At 41.3% G+C, this 20,380-nt stretch overlaps 1 protein-coding gene across 1 annotated transcript in view; it reads left to right on the plus strand.

The window, feature by feature from the left end:
• Nucleotides 1-2,461: 2,461 nt before the first annotated feature.
• abcc12 (ATP-binding cassette, sub-family C (CFTR/MRP), member 12) overlaps nt 2,462-20,380 on the plus strand; it is a 33,184-nt gene continuing 15,265 nt past the window's right edge. Inside the window, exons 1-14 of the mRNA XM_083759251.1 lie at nt 2,462-2,546; nt 3,630-3,777; nt 4,128-4,364; nt 5,848-6,021; nt 6,292-6,439; nt 7,224-7,372; nt 9,451-9,558; nt 9,872-10,135; nt 11,952-12,023; nt 13,670-13,794; nt 14,253-14,325; nt 15,735-15,938; nt 18,375-18,494; nt 19,790-19,892. Of these exons, the coding sequence (XP_083615377.1) occupies nt 2,464-2,546; nt 3,630-3,777; nt 4,128-4,364; nt 5,848-6,021; nt 6,292-6,439; nt 7,224-7,372; nt 9,451-9,558; nt 9,872-10,135; nt 11,952-12,023; nt 13,670-13,794; nt 14,253-14,325; nt 15,735-15,938; nt 18,375-18,494; nt 19,790-19,892 (2,008 nt within the window). The 5' untranslated portion in view covers nt 2,462-2,463. The remainder of the gene's footprint in view (nt 2,547-3,629; nt 3,778-4,127; nt 4,365-5,847; nt 6,022-6,291; nt 6,440-7,223; nt 7,373-9,450; nt 9,559-9,871; nt 10,136-11,951; nt 12,024-13,669; nt 13,795-14,252; nt 14,326-15,734; nt 15,939-18,374; nt 18,495-19,789; nt 19,893-20,380) is intronic.

Below are 20,380 nucleotides of genomic sequence, written 5' to 3' on the forward strand. Positions count from 1 at the left end.
TCATCCAGAATTCTATCCTCAGAGATGCTATGAGTGATCTGGCTCTGCATTTCCTCAACAAAATGAAACAAAAAAAACATGATGTCTAAACATTTTGCCAAACATCTTACACAGTCCTATCCTCCTGGTGGAGACTGGCACTGTTTCTAGTTTTCTCTCTCTTTCTGTCTCTTACTCCCTATTTATTTATTTATTCTATATCCTCTCTTCACACCCCCCTTATCTTGTATCTGTCCTTACTCCTCTCTTCTGCTACCCCATCATCGCCTTCTCTCCCCCCCCCCCCCCCCCCCATTTCATATCTCTAACCCTACACTCTCCGTCTCTTATGTTCTGCTCTCATGTTTTTGTCTATTTATCCACATAATTATTTATGTCTCCCTCCCCTCTCCTCCTCTCATCCCCCTCCCCTCTCCTTCCCTGTCTGTCTTTCTTCTAGCTTATGAGAAAAGAGAGTAATGTGAGAAAGTTCCGGGCTGATTCGGGATACGGTCTCCGAGATGCTCTCCCAGATCTAGATTACAAAGTGGAAGATCCCAATCCCATACATGGCAAATACCATCAGGCTATCCAGTCCCTCAAACCCATTCGCTTCTCCAAAAAGTCAGTAACACAACGGATTACCACATTACCCATGCAGTAAAACCATTTCATATAGCCTATACAAACTTAATATAACACCTTTCAAGCACAAAAGTGCATCACGTGAGTAAAATCACAATGCACAAAGGTACAGTATGATGATGATGATGATATGATGATAATTGATTTTATTATAATTATTATTGTTGTGAAAAACTAAACTATACATAATGCAAAAGTAATAATATTAAGCTTTAGGTTTACTAGCCTAGCAAACCTGCAATCCAAGATTAGTAAATTAATTAAGCAGTATAAACTAGCATGGAAATGATCAAATTGTGTGTGTATATATATATATATATATATATATATATATGGATGTCCCACATGTCCCAACATTTTATTTACCTGCCATAGTGTCAACCCCTTACCCCTGTGTCAGATTGGTGGTTAGACTGGCATATTCACCGATACCGATATGACAAATAAGGGCCGATCGCCCGATCCGATACATTTCCCGATACCGATACAGTACCGGGACGTACATCTAATATATATATATATATATATATATATATATATATATATATATATTAGCAGCATTAGCAGTCATGATCTTTTTTAAGAAGGTGCAGAATATAGTACAGTTGCTTGTTTAATTTTCTTTTATTTATACTGTGGTATAGTTTCAGCGTTTAAAAAAAGTTTTATATAACTTTTATGTCTGTTCTGTTTTGTTTGTCCAAGACCAAGGACCACAATGGAAATAAGTCACTGACTACTTTATTGTGTTTTCTGTCCTTGTCATGTTTTCTCTGTGAGAAGCAAGCAGTAAGCCATGTGTTTTTCTTTTAAACAAAAAAATGTATAATGAATCAAATCTAAATATATATTTGCATGTATGAGGAATTTGTCTAATGAACAATATGAAAAATTCTGTAAAAATATTTACAAATATGATTTTCTTTAATCTTTCCACAGTGTAAAGGAAAATAATTCACCAGATTCATCTTCTATTCGTTACATAGCACTACCTCTGTAATTCAGGGCCGTCTCCACAGAAAATGTCTTTTGTGCAGCAGAACGCTTTGGACATCATGTCCAGATCCAAACAGATGCAGTGAGCAAGTCACCTCCCAATGTGTGCCAGTTGTGTGGGTGTCGCTCCAACCCTCTGCATGGGAAAGTGACATTGATGAGTGGCGTCCTCCAAAAGTTGGACTGTTTTCCACCCCAAAAAACACTGGATGCCAAGAGTGCTCAAACTGTGCCACTAGCTAGCATGTCTGTAACACAGAATGGTAAAGATGCAGTGAAGACAGATCCCTGGTGTCATCAATATGACATGTCATGGCCTCCAAGTTCTGATAATAGGTACTGCACTAAGTACTCTTAAGGCCTATTCATTCATGATACTCCAGTTTTAGGTGATAAGAGGACCGCTGGAACGGTGGTTAGTAAAAACAAGAGTTTGTTTGGGTGAGCGATGAGTCGCTTACCACCGCAGCGTGACGTCATGTTGTAATTTTAGGTGGCCAGAAACTGGAGTATGAATAGGCCTTTATTAGTAGTACTATAGCAGAAAAGTGTTGGCACTGACTATTTTCTGTGGACATGGCCTCCTAAATAAACCTATAATACAAGCATTGTTGAATCGTGTAATATAATATGGTTGAATCTATCACGATGAGACATAATGGAAGACATCCTCACATTGACATGATACAAACGTATTCACGTTCTGGTCCATGTTGTGATATCAATGAAGTCATGTCAACAAGCAGTGTCTTCTTTATGTCTGTTTCGCCTGTCTCCAGGAGTCACCCCCTGGACTCTGCGGGGTTCATCTCCTTCTCCACCTTCTGGTGGTTGACGCACATCATGTGGTGTGTGTTTAAGAACAAGCTGGATATAAGCTCGCTCTACCTGTCTCCCCTCGATGCGTCGGACCCCAATGGGAAGAGGTGCGTGTTGGTTGGGTTAGGAGTGGCATACATACATACATACATACTGTACATACATACATACACACACACATACATACATACATACACACACACACACACACACACACACACACACACACACACACACACACACACACACACACACACACACATACTGTACATACCCAGCCAATCACCAAACGTACCTTTGTTACATCATCAAGAATGGTGGTCCCAAATTGGCAGACGGATTAAGTAGGCTACTTGTGCGCAAGCAGAGCGTGCAAGTACTACTACTAACTAATGTCTATTACAGGGGTTCTCAACGTTTTTGGCTGGGGACCCCCGGAAATGCTTTGGCCTTGTCTCGCGAGTCGTCGCGACCCCCGCTCCGCCCTCCTCCCCACCCCCAATACAAATTGACTGCTACAATAACCTTAATAATACATCATAAATAAATACTGAAACCAGATATAATCATTAAGGAAAGTTTATGCATGCACTATGTGTACTATGTAAACTCTTCATTTCCATTTTCCAGCCATTCAGTTGCAAAAAAAGAATAAAAATTGGGGGAACCCCCCAAAATAATGTGGCATTCCCCCGGGGGGTCGCGACCCACGGGTTGAGAACCCCTGGTCTATTACAACTACTGTTCTAAATCCTTTAAACCCGTTATTGACTTTATACCAACCTTGAAGTGTACCATAGTTACGTCACCATCAATAGCCAATAAGGGACCAGTCCACCATTCTTCCCGACATATATACGTATACATGTATACATACATACATACGTTACCTTTTACCCACCCAACATTGAAACATATCTTGAAACATATCTTAATTACGTCATCATCAATAGCCAATTAGAGACATGCATACCATACATACATACCACTTTTGGTCCAGCCGACCACAATGCTTGCGTGCTCTGCTAGCGCAAGTAATCAAGCCTGCGATTCTGCCCAGCTATGTGAGTTAAAAAAAATGTTTTTAATCCCACAATTTTTGTAGCCCATTTTTCACCCGGTGTCAATTTCTTAAACTGTCAATTTTTTGTGGTTTTCTGTCTGTCTGTCTGTCTGTCTGTGTTGTGAAGGATTCAGAAGATGTGGGATGAGGAGGTTGAGAAAGAAGGTCTGGAGAAGGCCTCCCTAGGCAGATTGTTCATGCGCTTCCAGAAAACTAGACAAGTGATCACCTTCCTGTCAGGGGTCATATTCATGACCTGTGTATTCATAGGGCCGGTAAGTACTATAGAAACATAATTATACCGCATTTTTTTTCTCAAATTGAACCTATGACTTTCCGTTTATCTATTCTCTGGGTAGTAGGGGTGTAACGATACGATATCGTGATACGTATCGTGATATGTATCCTCTCTCCTCTCCTCTCCTCTCCTCTCCTCTCCTCTCCTCTCCTCTCCTCTCCTCTCCTCTCCTCTCCTCTCCTCTCCTCTCCTCTCCTCTCCTCTCCTCTCCTCTCCTCTCCTCTCCTCTCCTCTCCTCTCCTCTCCTCTCCTCTCCTCTCCTCTCCTCTCCTCTCCTCTCCTCTCCTCTCCTCTCCTCTCCTCTCCTCTCCTCTCCTCTCCTGATAGGCGGTGTTGGTGAATCTGATCCTAGAATACATCGAGCGGCCTCTGTCATTCTCGCTGGAATACGGTGTGGGTCTTTGTGTGGCTCTGTTCTTTTCAGAGTTCCTTAAAACCTATTTTGCATCTCTGGCGTGGGCTTTGAGCCTGCGTACCGCCGTCCGGGTGAAGGGAGCCTTCTCCATGTTGGCCTTCGAGAAGATCATCTCACTGCGAGATTCCTCAGCCATCTCTATGGGAGAGGTACACATTCTTTTTTTTAACTTGTTTATTGCCATTATAAGATCTTTTGCAGGTAATTTGTTTCATATTACAAGACATGTTCATTTTCTCTCAGATCTTGTGTAAAAGCAAAACCAGTGACATTACACTCTAAAGAAGCATACATGCACACACATACATTTATATACACACATACATCTTCAGAGAAAACGTGGACAAAGAAATACAAAAATACTTAGAAAATGTGGTTAAAATGGGTAGGGTAAGGCAAGAGCTTGCTCTGGTGCACTGGCCTAAAAGTGGGTCCTTAAAAACTGCTAAAACTTCTGAAATGTATGTATGTATGTATGTGTGTATGTATTTAAAAGGGGGGCTTTTTTGTAAAAAGACCAGCCCACAATACCTCCATATATTTAAAAACAATTAAAACTAGAACTGCACTCTGTCGAGTGCATACTTGCTTGTTGCACACTAGTAGGCCATAAATGGCCAACTAGTGCACAAGCAGAGCGCGCAAGTCCTTTCGACCGCTGTAAAATGTCAAATCTCAGTATCTCTGTGAAGGAACGTTTGAAATGATTAATGTTTAGATGTAACTATTTGCTACCTACTTTATACATATAAACATCTAGTATTATTAAGTATGATTCAAGTTTCTATCTATATAAGAAATACTGTTTTATCGTTGTAGATAGCAGAAAAACATCAAATCTGTGCCTGTGTTGCTGGACCAAATGACCACAAATGACCATATTTCTTACGTCATCATTTAGAGCTAGTCATACGTATACTATATACATAACCAGTAAAAAAAATTAATAGCAAATTGTGCCTGATCTGCTGGGACCAGAGTATGTGGTGTGTATGTGTATGACTAGCTCTAAATGATGACGTAAGAAATATATATAGTATATATATAGTATATAGGCATATACTATATACGTATACACTCTATACTCTATACTGTATAAAGTGTGTAGTTGTAAGTTGATTAGCGGTATACTGTGGTTACTTTGCGCCAAAAACCGTGACAGCTGTTCCGCCATTTGAGGCTTACGCAGAAAAACATCAAATCTGTGCCTGTGTTGCTGGACCAAATGACCACAAATGACCATATTTCTTACGTCATCATTAAGAGATAGTCATACACATACACACCACGTATGTATGTATGTATGTATGTATGTATGTATTGTATGTATTGTATTGTATGTACTGTATGTATGTATGTCGGGATAAGAATGGTGGTCCCTTATTGGCCGGTGGACGTAACTAAGGTACGTTTCAAGGTTGGTTTAATGTCAGTAACGGGTCTAACGGATTTAGAACAGCAGTTGTAATAGACATTAGTTAGTAGCAGTAATTGCGTGCTCTGCCTGTGCACAAGTAGGCCATGTATGGCCTACTTGTGTGCAAGTCGGCACCTCGACAGAGTGCATTTCTAGTTTAAAATGCAACTGTAATAGTGAAATAAAATGAAAAACATCCTCCTCTTCTCCTTCAGATGATCAACGTGTTGACTGCTGACAGCTACAGGATGTTTGAGGCAGCAGTATTCATACCCTTCATCTTCTATAGCCCCATACTTCTAGTGCTGTGTGTCATCTACTCCGCCTACATCCTGGGTTGGACAGCACTCATAGGGGTCGGAGTCTACATCATTTTCATCCCCGTTCAGGTACTGTAGATCAGTATAGCCTGGCATGGCCAGAATAATATCACTGCGTAGATATTAGTCTGGAAGATTCCTTTCCAAAGAGGCGGTTACAAACAGATTCCAAAATCACAGCCGGAAAAGTCTCACTTCGAATAGTGGGCTCTGATTGAAGAGCCCACTATTGTGTTTGGGAAACACTGCTGTAGATTATACTGTTGAACACTTTTGCATTATGGAAATTTTTCCTCTGTCTTTGTGTGTGTGTGCGTGCGTGTGTGCGTGTGTTTTTAGGGCATCATGGCCAAGTCCATTAACATGTTCAGAACCAGAGCGGTGACACTCACAGATACCCGTGTGATGACCATGAATGAAGTTCTGAACAGCATCAAAATCATCAAGATGTACGCCTGGGAGGACAGCTTTCAGGAGAAGATAAATAGTATTATTATTATTACCCTTATTATTATTATTATTATTAGTTATGTATAGCAGCTGAGTGGGTAGAGAGGCTGGCCTCGGAAACAAAAGGTCCCCGGTTCAGTTCGTGTCCCAGCCCCAGTCAAAGTGTCAAAGTGTCCCTGAGCAAGACACTTAAAAAAGGGTTAGTTCAGATTTTTTGACTTAAAGCTGTAGGAAATACTTGGCATTATACTCATTATCTTTCTTCTTTTCTTTCTTCCATGCATCCCCCATCGCAGAAGGGTGACATCAGCCCCCCAACGGCTTCTGCCAAAAATATGGGGAGGGTATGGGGAGGGACCCTCCCCTCCCCTCCCCTACCTCTCTCCTACTGGGCGGGGCTTCTGGCAGGGTTTCTTTCTTTTGAGTTGGGTGTTGTCATATTCTAACACGGCCTGAAAACCCATTGGCAGCCAGCTTGGTATCATGGCTGGCTGGCTGGTTAGACTCTGAATCCACACCTCCTAGAGTTGAATCCTGCCTGTACCACTATTTTTGTGCCACCACTTTTTTTGGCGATTATGTAAAGTTGGTTGAGGCGACGGAGTCCGGAATACATGGCCGGTTAAGAAAGACTGCGGTTAGGGTTTGGGGTGGGGTTAGTAATGTCCAACATGCAGTACATACCTGTGGCTTCGTGCGGTGCCACTCAAAGTGTTTACTGGGTTTGGCTGCTGGATGCAAGGGCCAACCGCTGTTATGTCTGGCAGAAGCTGTTGAGGGCCAATTTCACCCGTGTGCTCCCCCATCCTCTTCATCTTCAGGTCTCAGGAAAATGGAGCAGTGCCATCTAGAGAAAGCCGGTTACGTCCAGAGTGTGAACTCCTCCATTGCCACCCTGATCCCCACCCTGGCCACAATCCTCACCTTTGTCGTCCACACCGCAGTTGGCCTTCCATTGGGCACTGCAGAGGCAAGTATGAATCTTGGTGCAATATGAATCATTATTTTTTGCAATAGGGTGTTCTGACCGAACAATCTTTGGTCAAAATGTGGTAACTTTTACAATTTGTACACTGTACAAGTTTGTGGACAGTACAGACTACAGTAGACATTTGTTTTCACTGTAGTCTCAATTATTGACATTATTGACAATAATTGTGTTTTGATTAGATTTGATTCATTTGAAAAGCAATATAACCACAAGCAGTAAGAGGATAACACAAGAAAGTCCGTTGAGTTCCTCTCACAGTTAACAGTTAAAGGAGAATTCTGGATTTATCGTTTTCTTACCTTAATCTGATGTTATTATATCCAATAACCAATAAGTGTTACGGGTGAAAATTTATAACATTCAGAGCGCAGCCCAGCTCCGACCATGCACACTGGGTCTTAGGCTAAATCGGTTATTGTATTAGCTTGGGGAAAAGAAAATCTACACATCTTTCATAAAGACCAAAGACGTTGCACAGTGTTTTGTCCCAAAGGGTCTTCTGTAAAAAGCTTCTGTGTGGACCACTCTGGATGTTGTTTTTATTGGTTATTACTCGTTTTTATAGTTTTTTACTGGTTCTTGGATATAATACAATCAGATTACGGTAAGAAAAGCACTGGTCCGGAATTCTCCTTTAATAAGTTAAGAATACATTACAATACAAAACACATGACAGTAACATACAGTACATAAAAACAAACACTCCCTAATCTTTCCTAGACTAAATGAACCTCTATATGGGAACCTTTTCTAATAGACATGCTTTTGTCGGCTGACAAAAGACCTCAGATTGGTTGTCAGTTTGACACAAGTAGCCCCCAACCCTAGTATGCCCCTGATCAGTCTATAGGCCATGCAGACCGTGGCCATCTTGCCATTAAGTTAAGTTAATGGCAGGGTGGCAACTAGCCACAATTTGCAATTGACAGCCCATACATCTAAACAGAAAATCTGATTGTATTAAACAACGTAGCCACACGTTTGGGAGCACTCGCTTTCAGTAAAGGAATGTCCTGCTGCCTCCCTCCTGCATTATGTGCAACTTCAGAACAGGTGATACGCAGGGGCAGGGCCTTTGAGTGATTACCAATGAGCGCTTCCAAACTCGAACACTTTGAAAAATTATCACCTGCACGGAATTGCTTGAACTTGTAACTTGAACTTGTACTTGTATAATTGCTCATTAATTACCTTCTCCAAGATCTTTTACACATAACATTGACACAGATCGATAATTAACAGGGTTATTTTAAGCTCCTTTTTTGGGTCTTGGCGAAAATACCCTGCTCAAATTCTGAATTGACAGGTTGAATAATAATTCGTTAATAAAATGAGCAGTTGTGTGTTTGATTGACTGATAAGGCTGATTATGAGTAGCATTACTACTCCTGTCCTGCATGCCTGGTTCTTCACTCCCAGGTAGTTCAGTCAGACAACTCAAGGAGGATGTAATATATATTTATTGAATATAAGATAATCAATGCAATATATTTATTATGGTTTGGCGATGTATTGGATCTGCTTTTAGGTACTCAGGTCAAGCGCATCAGTCCCAACCATAGGGACTCTGAATCCCCCGTACCTAAACAGTAGATCCAAAACGACAGGTGGTAGCTGGGGTGGAGGTGGGTGAGCACGCAGTATACAGTATAGCAGCAGCAGCAGCAGAATTGAGTGCAGGATGTATGACAGCAGCACGCTGATACAACAGCAGTATAAGCAAGCAGAATGAGCGCAGGTTGTATGACAGCAGCACGCTGATACAACAGCAGTAAAGCAAGCAGAGTTGAGCGCAGGTTGTATGACAGCAGCACGCTGATACAACAGCAGTGTAAGCAAGCAAGAAGGCAGAGGAATGCAAACCTCTGGTTCAAGTAGCCGGTATGAGATGGGGTGAGCGTGTGATTGGCTGAGTGAATCATGTGGATGAGAGCTTGATGCTGCGGTGGCCCAATTAACGGCCGGCGCGCTGACTGAGGTTCCCTGACTGAACTTGCTCTGCGCATGTCTACGACAGGCGCAAATGCTCATTTATCTTCTTCTTTTTGTGGATGCAGGCCTTCAGTATAATCTCCATCTTCGGCAGCATGAGGATCACTCTGGGCATACTGCCCTACAGTATCAAGGCAGTGGCTGAGGCCAGTGTCGCTCTGATTCGACTCAAGGTAACTCTTCTTTCTAGGGGGGTCTGCCCATAACTCAGAGCGGTTTTGTGAGAAGTTTCGTGGAGTCATGTGATGTCAAATGATCAGATTTACCATATTCCATTTTGTATGGCTACGATTGACTTCCAAATATGAAAGCCCTGGGTAGCCAACCCCGCCAACCCCGAGATCTGCACTCCGGCGATTACACTTATGTAGTTTATTTTTAAATGAGTTCTCAAATTATCTCACAGCCAAGGCTCTGACAGTGTAGTCATTGCATTAGGCTTCATTCAGTAAAATGTGCATGTTCTCTTGGCTTTCTGGGGCACAGAAACTGATGCTGACTCAGAACCCAGATTCCTACCTGGAGCAGACCACCGGCACAGGCTATGCCATAGTGATGGAAAACGCTACTCTGTCCTGGGCGCACCCTGACGTGCATGCAGAGCCAGAGCACACTGAAGAGAAGGGACAATGGCCAGAGAAGGAAGGAGAGCCTGACCCTGATGACCAGGAGAAGAAGATGCCCGAGGAGATGACAGAGGAGGAGATCGGGAAACCAACCCTGAGAAACATCTCCTTCACTTTACCCAAGGTGAATATTCTGTGTGATTCAGGGTGGTCAAACCCTATAATTTCAGGAACGCCGTGTTGGTAAGCATTACGCCATGGACCAGGACCACCATAACGTTATGGTCCATTTGGTTACTACAATAGTAACTATCAATCACTTAGCTCCAGACTCCCTGGAACACCCTCAATTACACCTTGGGGTCCCTCAGACTCCACATTGAGAATCACTGTTTCAGGCCATACTTTTTTTCCTGTTCTTTCTTCTATCTTTATTGACAACGTAACATATAATTATATTTTTTCTTTTGTGGGAAAACAATGTTATTTTGTTCAATCTGTATGGTAGATATATACAGTACCGGTAACTTATACAATTGGGGTGGTTGTATTTTGGCTCTTCCATTGACACTTTTGGAACAGATCTGTGTCTGGTTTGACAAGTTGGGAATTTGGGATTCTTGCATATTTAATTTACTGCGGTTTGCCTCTCTCTCTCTCTTCCTCCACACGTACTGTTCCTTTGGGCATAGCGTGCTCAGCGCACTGAGCACAGACAGAATATTCTGTAGGCTACACTGCAGTGTTTTTATGTGTTTTCTTAGGCAAATGTACTCGTCCTCATTTCGACCAGGGCATTCGACCACGTCTATCCATGGTAACGGGACATCTTTGCGCTGAGTAATATATAATATATATGCCTTCTCCCTCTCCCACTGTGTTTAGCTCCTCACCCGCCAAATTGTTTGCTTCATTTCCTTTATTTGCTGCGGATTGCATTCACACCTGCACCGAATCACAATCAAGTGCGATTGGAAGCGAAGCGAAACCCCCGTTTTTGGTCGGAGTAGAATGCGGTTCTTTGATGCGCATTAGGATTCGAATGATGCTTCACACCTGCCAAACAAAGCGCACTTTCCGACAATGTGCAGCAGGATTCGTTTTAATCGCAGTAAAGCTTTCTGGTGTGAAGGTCACCATAGTCTCGCGTGACCAAACTGTTGCCTCCTTCCCACAAATTTCAAATGCTTCCGGTCATACAGCTAGGAAAATTAAAGAGGAATGTGCACGGGGCGTGGCCTTGTCTCCTGCGGGAGGTTTGCACATGTGCAGTGTAAACAGGAACTGCGATGATGTATTTTTCCAGCAGAGGTGCTAGAGGTACATGAGAGTTGCTGACCCTGAACTGAAATAATAAAAAGGATATCAAAAAAGAGAATAGTACAATGTTGATTTTGTTTTTATTTTTAAAAGTATATCAATTTCATAACTGTGGAACTTTTGAAAGATAAAGTACATTTACTAAATGTTAATGTTTTTGTATATTTTTCTTTTGTGGATTTTCCATGTTCTTTTGATGACTACATGTGTTAAACTTTTATTTTTGTGAAATGTCAAAGGAACATGGAAACATTCTCAACTGTTCTGGATCTCATTATTTACATCAAAAGTTATGAGCTTTCTATCTAGCACCTCTGCTGGAACACTCCATCATCGCTGTTCCTGTTTACACTGAGCATGTGCAAACCTCCCGCAGGAGACTGGGCCACGCCCCTGTGTACATTCCTCTTTAATGTTCCTAGTCATACAGTCTGGAGTACGGAAGCTCTTTTGATGATTAAGCGATAAAGAGGACATGCTTCACGGTTTCATCTTTACAGTCGTGCAAATATATAAAAAGGCTAGGTTTGACATGACTGGATGACAAGTTGTACCAGTGCCTGAAGGTAATATTTCAGCACTTGCAGAGGAGACCCTGGAAGTAAGTAAGTAAGTAAGTAAGAACAAATGAGTCAATCATTATGAACTTGAGCTCAGACCATCCTTGTCATCCTCTACAGGGTCACCTGCTGGGGGTTTGTGGAATTGTGGGTAGTGGGAAGACATCATTGATCTCCAGCATCTTACAACAGGTTGGTCACCAGCATTACAAATATCCTACTTTTAGAAAACTTTTCTTTTCTGTGCTTTAAGTGCACTGACTTCTGTGGGTTTTTATATTGCTTGCTTTAATATTGTTTTGTTGTGTAATGAATAAGATAGGAGGACTGAATGTGTCTTTGACTTTATTTAAGTATTTTAAGTTCTAAGTTGACTAACTACTGAAAAAGAGAAAAGGAAAAAATAAAAAATAACACACCCAAAAGGTCAGAGTCAGTTATCTCAGTTCAAGAAAGGTTCAAGGCACAGTAGTGTAACAGAATCTGATAAAAAGCTTTTATTAGATCAGCTCAGTGGCCTTGTAAAGACCTTTTTATACTCCAGTTTTAGGTGATAAAGTGACAACCAAAAACTACAACATGACGTCACGCAGTGGGAGGGGGGTCACCCCTTCCCCCTTCCCCCTCTCACACACACACACACACACACACACACACACACACACACACACACACACCTGTCATATGTTCTTATACAACACGAACGCACGCAAAAAAATATCCGCGTTTGTTTGTGAGTTAAATCTGTTAATTTAGCTATCTCTGCAGTCAACCCATAGATGTGAACTCGCACAGAAACTTTTAACACCAGTTCTCTTTTCTCAATAGACAATATTTTTGCCCAGCGATGGGATACAGGCAAGACGTTAACGTCATCAAAGGCCAGCTAGAGTATCCTGGCACTTGAAAGAAAACGCCCAGCAGTGCAAATTCAAAATCTGATTGGCTAAGGAACCTGTCAATCTTTATATCGCTCCCATTCAATTCAACAGAAAGGGGATTCTGTGGAGATTCTGAAGGCCTCACGGTGGAAGTTTGTACCCGGAGATAACACAAGGAAAAAATCTCATTGGTTAAAAAAAAACAAGCGCTGTTGTACCTGCACAGAATGGAAGCAGCGCGTCAAGCCTGTCTGAATGAGAGACAGTGCAATGATGGCAGCGAAATAAATACAATATATTTTCGAAAAATTTATATTTATTATACATTTCTGCATCAGGCAAGTGCAGGGCCAGCAGAGAAGGCCTTGCTGGCCCTGACGGCACACCACTGACGTCACGCCGTGGTGATAAGCGACTCACTGCTCACTCCAACACATCTCTGTTTTTACTAACCACCAAAAAGGGGAATAGCTTATCACTTAAAACTGGAATATGAATTGGCCTTTAGAGTGGTCCGCCCTGAGACTGTGAGGTCGGGGTTCGATCACAAGCCAGGTCATACCAAACACTGGGTATGTTACGTATGTACTATGTATGGTACCCAATGCCTTCCTGCTTGGCACTCAGCATCAATGGTAACGTCATTTCCATGGGTTGTACTTGTACATGAAGCTGCCTCACACTACAGAAACAGGAGCCATATACTGTAGAGCCACATGGCTCGGCAAGGCTTACTTACTACATCACGGCTGACACCTACAGTACATGATAGAGCAAGGTTGTTGTCCAGGTGTTTTATGATTGTAAAATCATTGAAAATCGTTTAGCTTTAGTGTTAAAATAAACAAAACTTCAAATAAATCTACAAAATGATTGAGTCTATAATTTCTTTCATGTTTTGTTTAGTTTCATGTATATTTGTATTCTAACTCGTCACGTGTTTTACCAATCCTGTAGATGCACATTCACAGTGGCTCCATCACGGCTGACGGGAAGTTTGCCTACGTCTCCCAGCAGGCCTGGATCTTCCATGGAACCGTCAGGGAGAACATCCTGATGGGGGAAACCTATGAGGAGACCAGGTAAAGGCACATTTAGAAGACAAAAAAATCATTTAACATTTTGGCCTGACCTCGAAATTAAAAATAAATCTTCTAAATCCTCCAGTTTTCTGAAATAAATATTTTCACGATTCTTCAAAAACTAGCAGACCTACAAGCTCGTAGTGTAGATCTGCTATTTTTCAATAGCTAAATTATAACATAATGTTTAAAACACCAAAAGGTGTTGTACTCTTGTAAGTGTCAGTGCTCGCTGGTCATAACGTTGTTGATTTAATTGTTTGTTTCTAAAACATTGTTTCTGGGGGTCCTTGGCAACCCGTCCTTGTCCAATAGTTAGCAGCAAGGAGGCAAGCTGTCCTTCTCCCCCATAGAGATGGCATTGGCATTGGACAATCGCTTTTTGGGCTGGGACTTAGCGTAGGGCTAATTGAAAGTGAAAACAATTTCAACTAAATGTTCCCTCCCCTCCTTCTCAGGTATGACAGTGTGATCAGAGCCTGTAGTCTGAAAACAGATCTGGAAATTCTGCCTTATGGAGATCAAACTGAGGTAAAATGAGCTATAGAATACCAGTAAGACACCTGAGGGCGTGCACACATCCACCAGTACCTGTTACTGTACTATTTTAATAACAATATTAATAAGGGGGAAAACAAAGACAAGGGGGACAACGGAGACAGCGCCTGTTTCACCTGACACATTATGACTATGTCATAATTTCTTGTTTTTATCAGCTTGCAGAGATGCTCAATGATCAGACTTTCTAGACTAGACTAGTCTAGTCACGTGGCCTATACGGCCAATGGGACACCAAGCCCGCTCTCCACCGCAACATGACTAGAGATTTCAAACGCTACTACGGAAAGCCCCACTTAAAAGTACAATATGCAATATACAATGGAATGCAAGCTCAAATATATTCTTGTTTGTTTTTGTTTTTTGGGAATTTTTACACATGTAAAAACATATTTGCACACAACATATTTGTACCTGAGATAAGATAAAGGTGAAATAAGATGTTTCCCCTGAGTTATACAGTAGTACAATTTAAAGGTATATTCAGTGATTTCTCTTAATTCAAATATCACTTATTTTTTTGTTTTGTTGTTTGATAATCCTCTACTATAGAGTGTGCTGACCATATAAGGAGTTCCTCCCTGTCCCCAGTTAACCCCTGGGGGTCAAAAAACCTTAGGTTTCGTTTTTGGCTCTCTATCCTGATTGGATGAAAGGCTTAGGTCCCAGCCAAAAACAAAACCTAAGGTTTTTTGAGTGAAATCACTGAATATACCTTTAAAAGAGGTAAGGTGCAACAAAGCGACAAAACTCCACAAGATACAAGGACACCATACCTGAGTCTCTCCACTACATACTGTAGCATATTCCAGTTCATATCTCAGTTCAAGGTTGTAAAAAGCAGTTCCTTGTGGGGGAATGTTAAAGACATTCAGGTTAATAATGCAGTAATCTCTCGTCTTTCCTCTTGTCCTTCTTGTCCTGTTCTCCAGTGGTGGAAAAAGTAAAAATATCAATACTGCAATATAGAGAATTAGAAATACTTTGTTTAAGTTTAAGTTCCGGAATAAAAATTTTACTTGAGTAAAAGTACTAAGGTATTGGTATCAAAATTCACTTAAAGTTACAAAAGTAGAAAGTACCCAGTAAATGTAGAATGTCACAAGCTCACGACGCATTGTGATCTTGTAGATTGGCTATTTTGAATTGGCTGAAATGTATTTCTTTTAATATTAATCAAAATCTTCAATCTTCAAGTTTTCAAATAGTTGTAGTGGAGTGAAGTGAAAGTACAATATTTGGATCTGAGATAAAATAACTGAAATTTGGAAATACTCTAGTAAAGTAAAACATGCCTCAAAATTGTACTTAAGGACAGTACTTAAGTAAATGTACTTAGTTACTTTTACTTTACACCACTGCTGTTCTCCTCTCCTCTCCAGATAGGCGAGCGAGGGTTGAACCTATCAGGAGGCCAGAAGCAGAGGGTCAGTCTGGCCAGAGCAGTTTACTCCAACAGAGACATATACCTGCTGGACGATCCCCTGTCGGCCGTTGACGCACATGTAGGAAAACACATCTTTGAGGAGTGTATTAAGAAGGAGCTGCAGGGAAAGTCCATCATCCTGGTCACTCATCAGCTACAGGTACTGCAGGGCTTTGTTTTCACAGCGTGGCTGTAGCTCAAGTTGTCTAGAACCATGTTCAAAACTGGACTAAGGCTAATGCTAGACCTTGCAAATGCCAGTACATTCATGATGTTATGAAACACACCTGACCTGGGAAATGATGAGAAATAGTCTGCATTTATATAATGTATAGAAATGCAGACTGTCAGTCAGTGTATGAGCAGATAGTAAGCCACATTACGTACATTGTAAAGAGAGAATAAATAAATAAACACTTGACAATGCATGAGGTACTGTATACATTCACCATTTATTATGATTCTCCCTTGAGAGTTGAATTGTATGCAGTATTCGTTGCTGTCCACCAGAAACCACTTAACTCCATTTTTCTTATTAAATCATAAATAAATGCTATTGAACACCCTGTGTTGGTTATACAAAATTAGAACCAAAAGTATAAAAAAGTGTTTCTGACAAAACCACCTAACTCCATTGGAACCTCAAACTGTCTTCTAAAGCAGCTAACTCCACCATCTCTTCCCCTCTCATGCAAGTAATTGACAATATATGAAGTCACAATACCAACTTTTATGAGGCAGTATTGCATTGTTTAAAAATAATAATAATAATAATAATTGCGAACGCAGTGAGCCACTTACTATGACAGCAGGGGCTGAGTGTCTGTGTGTGTGTGTGTCACGCTGTTACTGTCACGCTGTTACACCACCGGCCCGCCACCAGAGGGCGCAGCTGTGGCACGCACGCACGCACGCACACACACACACACACACACACACACACACAGGGCGCAGCTGTAGCACACACACACACAACCACACACACACGAGCTGCGTTCGCTTCACGCGTTTGCGCGTCTTACTTGTAATAAAACTTTATTTGTATAGCACCTTTCATGACATGAAATGCAGCTCAAAGTGCTTTACAGAACAATGGAGAATAAAAGAAAAGCAAGGCAACGACATTAAAAAACAAGCAGTAATGCAGTACAGTGAGGACATGAAAAAAAAAAAAAAACAAGATCAATTAAAGGCAATGTTGTAGAAGTGGGTCTTGAGCTGAGCTTTAAAAATGTCTACAGAGGCTGCCTGACGAAGGTACAGTGGGAGCTTGTTCCATGCCGACGGCCCGTAGAAGCAAAAAGCTGCTTCCCCGTATTTTTTAGTTGCCATTTTTTTGGGCAAAGCGAGCAGGCCGGCGGTGGAAGACCTTAGGGGGCGGTTTGGGACATATTTAGGCAGGCAGTCAAGTAGGTAGGAAGGTGCGAGACCATTGAGAGCTTTATAGACATGTAAAATAATTTTAAAATCAATCCTAAAAACAACCGGAAGCCAGTGCAGTGATGCCAAAACTGGAGTAATATGTTCTCTCATCTTAGTTCTAGTTAAAACTCTGGCTGCTGCATTTTGGACAAGTTGTAATCTGTCAGTTGTTTTCTTAGGCAGTCCTGAAAAAAGTGCATTGCAGTAATCAAGCCGAGAAAAAACAAAGGCGTGGATTAGCGTTTTTGCATCGTCCAAGGACAAATAGGCTCTGATTCGTGCAATATTTCTAAGGTGAAAAAAGGCAATCTTGGTGACATGATTAATGTGTGAATTATAGTTTAATTCAGAATCAATAATAACCCCCAGGTTCTTTACTGTACTGTTAGTTTCTACAGTTAGGTTGCCCAGTCTGCTTATTATTGATTCTTTCTGCTCACTAGAACCGATTATGAGAACTTCTGTCTTATCCTCATTTAGCTTGAGAAAGTTCTCACTCATCCAACATTTGATGCTAGACAGGCAGGTCAACAGCGGGTCTAAAGCACAGGGATCATCTGGAGCCACAGAAAGATATAGTTGGGTATCATCAGCATAGAAATGAAAATTGACTCCGTGATAAGGTGATAAGGTTTTCTTAGGGCGCGTTCGGCTATGCGCACCGGGAATGTGGTCAGTTTGTTGAGTGTGGTGGGCGGTGACGTCACAGAGTGCGTTCAGTGTGCCTTATTTACGAACGACCAGTTACAACACACCATTCACACTGAGCAACCCTACCCTGAGGGTAGGGTTGCTCAGTGCGTGCACTTGGCACACCCGGTGCGCAGCACACTGGATTTTAGAACGACAACGCACTGAGTGCACTGAATAAACGAACGACAAGAGAGCACACCAGTGCGTTCAGGGCGCATTTCCGAACGCGCCCTTAATTTCCTGAATTCTTATTTTTTTCATTTTCTGAAAAATGAACATTTTGGAGTTAGGTGGTTTCTCTAGCTGTTGTAACTGCATGTGTGTGTGTGTGTGTGTGTGTGTGTGTGTGTGTGTGTGTGTGTGTGTGTGTGCGTGCGTGCGTGCGTGCGTGCGTGCGTGCGTGCGTGCGTGCGTGCGTGTGTGTGTGTGTGTGTGTGTGTGTTTGTGCATGGGTGTGTATACGTCCGTGTGTGCATGTCAGTATCTGGAGTTCTGTGATGAGGTGGTGCTTATGGACAGAGGGGAGGTGAGAGAGTGTGGAAGCCACAAGTCCCTGATGTGGGCCGGGGGCCGCTACACCCAACTCATCACTAAGTACCAGGTACTGTAAACATATGATGTAATAACACAGAACTGACCTGAACTATAAATATATGATGCAATAAATACTAAACCATAACTGTACTGGCTGTACTGTTATTATCTCTGTTCTGTGTTCAGTGTTTTGGGATAAGGTTACGGAATACAGAAGGAAAACATATTATGTGTTGATATATGTAGAATTGTGAATTGATGCTTCCAAAGTAGCATAAGATGGCACTACATTAGGCTATGATGCTTAATTCTAGCCTGTAAATCCACTGATACTTTCTGTGGTGACCTCTCTTTTTACAGTATATTCCACAATATACTGAGGTGGTGAGAGTGAGTGATCATGTCCATGCACGCAGTTTGTGCATGCATTGTGTGCCCATCCATCTGTGTGCCAATCCGCAGATAATCTTGCAATCTTGTGCACTGATCACAGTGTCAAATTTGTGCATGCTGCCAACAGGCCAAGGAACTCAATTATGGACTTAATTTACCAAGATATGAGATTTTTGTATGTTGTTCGTGCTTGTGTATCGACTACTTGTATTGTATCGACTTTTGGTATTCATTTGATTCGTTCATTCCAAATTCAAGGAATTGCATTGGATCGTTATGAGGTAACCTACCTATTTAAAATTGGCCTACTGAAATCACTGACTCATGTTTGTCTTTAGTGGTAACATTCATTATTGCCTGATGCCAAAATAGCACCTGCTATAAAAATCCCAGCTCACAATTCTCTGGCGCCACCACTGGTTATACGGAAACACTTATAAATGTATAAATAACATGAAATGAAAAACAAGAACATACCTGACATGAACATACTCCTGACCTACACAAATCCACCCTGTTCATTAATCTAGTGCACACATTAACACATTATGTTTAATTATAATTACATGCCAACTACACACACACACACACACACACACACACACACACACACTCGCGCACACACACACACACACACACACACACACACACACACACACACACACACACACACACACACTCGCGCACACACAATCTATATCCTACTCCTTTGTTTGTACAATTACTATCGTTACAAATCCCACCAGAATCTTATGTCCTTTATCTGCCCTACACCATCTCCCTCTAAACCCTGATTCATTCAATGTGCATGTGGTACAATCAACAGATCTACAAGATGACAATGCATTGTTAGCTTGTTAGATCTGTTCTTTTTGGGAACTGACATCCTGCATGAATTACGCATGCACGTTCCTGCTGTCTGTCTTCTAACTCTTCTTTGACTTTGACGTTGTCTCGTTCTGCTATCAGACTGAACGAGAGGAGGAAGAGGAGTCTACACCCGACCCCCTCACCCCGACCAAGGAGACGGAACTAGAAGACGTAGACATAGACAGTCAGCATGACAACAAAGGTGGGAATGGAGGCTTCAATTATGTTAATGAGATAATGAGAATAATCATTTCGTCACACTGCAAGCTTGTAGATCAGCTATTTTCACTACACTACTATTAAAAAACAAAACAAAATGAATTAACCCTACAGACGACCGGCGATGCTTTTGGGCAAAATTTATATTAAATCATACATTTTTGCATCAATAATTTAATTTAATTTATTATTCATTTCATCATTGGGTCCTATTGTTTAGTCTTACAATGCCATTGGTCATGATATTTGAATATAAATGCCTTATCTTTTGAAAAATATAAATTTGATTCGTGAGTCGTGACCCATAAAAAATTGTCTTGTTTTGGGAAACAGTGGTCTAAAACAGTGGTCTAAAGTGTGTGTATATATATATATAATATATATATATATATATATATATATATATATATATATGTATATATATATATATATATATATACATACAGTATAATTTATTTTATGAAAGGAAGG

Source organism: Protomyctophum parallelum, assembly GCF_964188405.1.
Source record: "Protomyctophum parallelum genome assembly, chromosome: 2".
In the NCBI taxonomy this organism is placed as follows: Eukaryota; Metazoa; Chordata; class Actinopteri; order Myctophiformes; family Myctophidae; genus Protomyctophum; species Protomyctophum parallelum.